General features: G+C 47.6%; 1 protein-coding gene across 3 annotated transcripts in view; it reads right to left on the bottom strand.

Annotated features, from left to right (window-relative positions):
• Positions 1-1,045: 1,045 nt before the first annotated feature.
• Positions 1,046-5,653, bottom strand: part of uts2r (urotensin 2 receptor) — a 5,047-nt gene continuing 439 nt past the window's right edge. The window contains exons 2-4 of one of the 3 annotated variants that reach the window (XM_079757402.1): positions 3,906-4,053; positions 3,327-3,752; positions 1,046-1,926 (exon numbers count right to left, since the gene is read on the bottom strand). In XM_079757402.1, the coding sequence (XP_079613528.1) occupies positions 1,549-1,926; positions 3,327-3,752; positions 3,906-4,052 (951 nt within the window). In that variant the 5' untranslated portion in view covers position 4,053 and the 3' untranslated portion in view covers positions 1,046-1,548. Of the gene's footprint in view, positions 1,927-3,326; positions 4,054-5,653 lie in introns of all 3 variants that reach the window. The other 2 variants (XM_079757400.1, XM_079757401.1) reach the window with 2 other exon arrangements.

Below are 5,653 nucleotides of genomic sequence, written 5' to 3'. Positions count from 1 at the left end.
TGTGTGTGTGTGTGTTTGTGTGTGTGTGATGATGTGTGTGTGTGTGTGTGTGTGTGTCTGTGTGTGTGTGTGTGTGTGTGTGTGTGTGTGTGTGTGTGTGTGTGTGTGTGTGTGTGTCTACCAGCTTCCTCCCAAGGGGTGGATTAGCCCTCGGCTATAGGAGGACACACCTCAACAGGGGAGAGACTGACGAGAAAGTTTTAGGTCTTTTTAAACAATTAACTTTTTCAAACTCAGTGGAAAATTGTTGTAAGCTCTTGCCAATCGAGACAGTGTCTGTGGGTGTGTTGAACTATGTTGGACAATTAAATTTAGGATTTATTTTGAGAAATTCATATTAAATGTATAAATCATGACGGCAGACTGCATATTTAAAAGACTCTTGACCCGTACGTGGAAACATTCTTTACATAGCTTTTATTGTCTCACATCTTAAAAGTAGGAGTCTGTTCAACTTGGGCTTTCCTTATTGTTCATTCTATTGTCTTTCTCACGGAGGTCAAACGCATTTTTCACCAATAAACAACGACAATATTCTGCTTTAACTGTCAACGAGAGAAAAAAATCTCTCCAATCGATAAACAATCTTTCTTCAGAGAGTCGGGCGACACATTTAACCCTCATGACCGATGGAAAATCCACAGAGAAAAATAAACCAATTTTGCGTAAGTGTGTGTCAGATTGTGAGTGATACACATAACATTTCATCGGGTCACGTCCAAGATGGAAGTGGTTCCAAGGGCTACCGCTTCATCCATAAACATCCCAGTGGAACACACCGTCCACAAAGACCGGTTTACCGCCCACATCAGGAAGCCAGGGGGCGGGCATTCAGATGGACTTGTTTGTGCAGCAGCAACCCGGTCATCAGGCCCATCTGATAACACAGCCACCCCCCCCCTCCCCGACCCGACCCTCGCCGTACTCCTCCAGAGGCCAAGAAAGCGATCCTCAGTGACAGTAGCTGTCCCAGTTTGTGCATCAAACTCCCAGTGCCGACGTGTGTTGCTGTTCTGTAAAATAGTGGAAAAAGGGAATCGGCTGATTGCATATTCAGTGTTCGAGCCCGTTGTTGGACGAGGGAGGAGTCATGCAGGGATAGGCCGGGGCATTCCGTCAACATATCCGCCCCCTTCTGATGGCAAGCGCGAAACCCGCTAGAGCTAGCCATGAAAAACAGCTAGCTCTAGCTGTTAAAAAAAAGCTAGCTCTAGGCGTGAGAAGCAATTAGCACTAGCCGTAGAGAACAGCTAGCGCTAGCGATGGAAAACAGCTAGTGCTAGCCGTGGAAAACAGCTCGCGCTAGCCATGAAAAACAGCTAGCGCTTGCCGTGAGAAGCAGCTAGGGCTAGCCGTGAAAAACAACTAGCGCTAGCCATCAAAAACAGATAGCCCTAGCCATCAAATACAGCTAACGCTAGCCGTGAACAACAGCTAGCGCTAGCCATGAAAAACACAGCTAGCGTACTCGTGAAAAACAGCTAGTGCTAGCCGTCGAAGACCAGCTAGCGCTAGCGGTGAAACCCAGCTAGCCCCGGCTGGGCCCCATCACAGGCTGCTCTTGTGGGCGCGCAGCGAGGCGGTGTGCGAGAGCACGAAGCTCTCGGTGCACTGCTGGCTGCTGGAGGACGGCGAGCGCCGCGGCGAGCGCTGGTAGCGACTGCGGCGGCTGAAGTAGCTGCTGGCCGTCCAGGTGCGCTGGCGCTTGCGCAGGTACTCCTTGTAGTTCTTGGTGAGCAGCGTGTAGAGGAAGGGGTTGATGCAGCTGTTGCTGTAGGTCAGGCAGGTGGTCAGGTAGTTGATGTTCCGCTTGGCCGTGTTGGAGATGGCCAGCGAGGGGTGGAACTCGCCCAGCAGCTGCCAGATCCAGAAGGGCAGGAAGCAGGCCCAGAAGAGCAGCACGATGGTGAAGATGAGGTACAGCACCTTGGAGGAGGGGAACATCTGGATGGTTAGCGCGGGTCGAGGCTGAGCTTCAGTCGGTTCCCTGGTCAATTGTTTGTCTCTATTTTATGCTCGTTCAATTGAATTGTATCTGCATAGCCCTTAATCACAGGTACAGTCTCAAAGGGCTGAAGAGGCCATATGTTGATGACACCCCCCTGACCCTATCCTCCCAGAGGGCAAGAAATAACTCCCTTAATCAGCAAGGAAGAAATCTAGAGAAGGATCGCAGAGTGGGGGATCCCTCCTTCTAGGGATGATCAGCAGTGCAATGGGGGCCATAATTAAGTACATACATACATACATACATACATACATACACACACACATGCATACACACATTCACACATACACAGATACACACATGCATGCATACACGCATACACGCATACACACATACACACATACACACATACATACATACATACATACATACATACATACATACATACATGCATGCATGCATGCATGCATACATACATACATACATACATACATACATACATACATACATACATACATACATACATACATACATACATACATACATGCATACATACATACATGCATACATGCATGCATACATACATACATGCAAAACATTTTAAATCGGTGATGAGGTGCTGGCCGGTTAACCATAAGGAGACTCCAGGCATTCAGCTGTAACTCGTTGATCATTGGGTCAATGCGTCAATGTTGTAGGATCAGTGAAAAAACTTTTCTAATTGTGTAATTCGTAGGGGAAGTTGTAATTTTAATTTTTATCAAACAAATTTTGATATCTCTTGGGAGTATATATGTCATATTACCCATGGTTGGAATGAATAACTGTGAAGTTTCTGGCTCTTAAAGAACATTGAAGCCCTCCAGGGTTTAATCAAGGAAGCCATTACTCATGCAGAGGCATCCTGTTCACAACTTAGTTACATTAAGCCTGCACAATGGAGATATATACATATATATTTATTTATTCTGCAAGCCAATATTTTTAAATCTTTTTTTTACATTTTAAATGCTATCTGTAAATTAGGTAGCCACTTTAAACCAGTTGCAAGAGGCTCACAACACATTGTGGCTTGTTCTTGGCTTGTATTATTATTTGTAATTATTATTAACCCAGCAATCTTCTAGCATAGTTTCACCAGGAAGAGCCCATTCAGTGCACACAGTCATTTAGGGGATCACATGCGGCCCCCCATGTGATCGCCGGAAGGGGAACTTTCTCTGGGAAACATTCCTAGAAAAAGCGGGGTCACTAAACATATAATGTCCCCTCCATGCCCCAGACTAAGAAGAAGAAGTCGTCAGTGAACCGCTCGGTCCTCAAAGGAGAGCCTCCATTCAGAGCTCCACAGCCCAACGCACCTGAGGAGCGCACTGACCTTCTGATTGGGCAGCTTCTTGGTCTGTTTGAAGGTCTCGGTCTGGGAGATCCAATAGGTGCGCGCCAGCCGGATGTAGAGGTAGCCGATGATGAGGCCCGGCGCCACGATGCTGGTGCAGAACAGGAAGGAGATGTAGGCCTTGTAGGTGAGCGGCGCCAGGGTGGGCTGGCACATGGTCTTGGCGCCCACCTTCATCAGCTGGATGCCCACCATCATGGGCAGCGTGAGCACCAGCGAGGCCGCCCACACCAGCAGGGCGATGGCCTTGCGGTAGCTCTTGGAGCGCTTCACCGTGTCCAGGGGCTTGAGCACGGCGAAGTAGCGCTCCGTGCTCATGATGGTCAGGGTGAAGATGCTGGCGTGCATGGTCAGGAAGTCGATGCTGATGAGGACGCGGCAGCCCACGTCGCCAAAGTGCCAGCCCTGCAGGAAGTGGGTGCACACCACGAAGGGGATGGTGAGCAGGTACAGCAGGTCGGCCATGGCCAGGTTGATGATGTAGATGTACATGGAGGCGGAGGTGCGCATGGACTGGCACATGACCACCAGGGTGTAGATGTTGCCCGTGACGCCCACCAGGCACATGATGGACAGGATGGTTCCGATGGTGAAGGTGGCGGCGGTGTCCTCGTGGGAGGGGGTCAGGCCCGACGGGGGCAGGGCGCTGCCGTTCGGGACCCTCTCCACCAGCGCCGTCATGGACGCCATGGACACGGTGGTCATCCTGCGTCCCCCCAGGGATGGTCGGAGGGGAGGAAGAGGGGGAGATATTAGAACACACACAGAAAAGGGAATCGTTCATCTACTATCAGACGGTTTAATCTCGGGTGACTTCTGGATAAACGAGACGCTGTCCTGAAAAAGCCTTTCCCTCTTGGCCCCTGGCTCTCTCTCTTTCTCAGCTCTCTCAGGGTGACCCTCTTCCTCTTCCTCATCCTCGTCCAATAGCCTGGCCTCTGCCATGTTGTCTCCATGAGACCACTGAAAACCTAGCTCTATAGATCACTTTGTGAAAATGAAGTTGGGGTTTTATCCCCTAGCTCAGAGAAAGGCTTTCAGAAATTGCCTCAGGCTTTGGCCAGTTAAGTTGCTCTTATAAATACAAGTCCGCCCTAAATCCCAAGCTCATCACTCTTCCCATGTCATGACTATTCCCAACGAATTCGACATTGTCTTGATGGTAGCCGTTATTCCCCCAGAAAAAGCGAGAGTAGAGATTAGTTCAATTTAGACTGCAGACAAAACAGCTCAGAGAATCCCTATTTATATACAAAGCTTGAATCACATCATCTTCAAACACTTTATATCGGAAATATGGTTTTCTGGGTACCCGGAATTGCTAGGCTTGCACCATTATCAAAAAAAAACAAAGCATTTGTGACCATAAAATCAGCGAAGCTTGAATGCCCCCCATTAAGTGACTAGACGTTCGGAGACTGATTGGACATTAGAAGTGAAGACGGTTCACTTCACGTTGGGCCTTTTACCTCCCACATCCCTCATCCCCTATGATTCAAAATGTAGCCTTGACGTAACAACAATCCCCCCCTTCCCTCCTCTACTCTCCCCCCGACCCCCCTTCCTCCCTTGCAGGAGTGAAGCAGTATGATGATGCCATTTTAAATGCCTGCTAATCTTTGGGTGTTAGCAGTTGTGGTTTATTCAGCATATGTGTGTGGGATTTAACTGAAAAAAAGATTTCAAGTTAAATAAGCATAATAAACCATCAGATTGAGGATTTTTGGTCTATTCAGTTTAAGTGTGTGGGATTTATTTTATAAATTATTTCAAGTTAAATTAGAATCATGAACCAAAGACAGAATTATTGGATTAATAAGGTTGTGAATCAACAGACCTTCCTGTAGTCGATTTTTTCAGCTGGAGGAGTTTTTTTCTATTCAGTTTATGTGCGTGGGAATTCTTTTAAAAATGATTTCAAATAAAATAAGCATCTGTGTGTGGAAACGTGGCAATGTGCGGAATTCCACGTCTAGGTCCGAAAGCACATCACATCAGGGTCTGTATATTAATATTAACGCATGATATTAATATCACATACTAGTCACACATCCAACCATCCAAATCTGATGTCTTGGAGCATGCTCCACCAGACAACGGGGTCGGAGATATAATCACACAGCAGGCTATCATGGTTACAATCTTCTCCACATAATCAATTGGCTTTCCTTATCTGCTCGGACAGGAGAGCAACAGTCATTACCGCAAAGTAATGGCTGTGTGTGTGTGTGTGTGTGTGTGTGTGTCTGTGTGTGTCTGTGTGTGTCTGTGTGTGTGTGCCTGTCTATTTCTGTCCTCACTCAGTG

This window comes from Pollachius pollachius, assembly GCF_949987615.1.
Source record: "Pollachius pollachius genome assembly, chromosome: 19".
In the NCBI taxonomy this organism is placed as follows: Eukaryota; Metazoa; Chordata; class Actinopteri; order Gadiformes; family Gadidae; genus Pollachius; species Pollachius pollachius.
The sequence above is the reverse complement of the archived record's forward strand: the minus strand, read 5'-3'. Positions and strand labels throughout refer to the sequence as shown.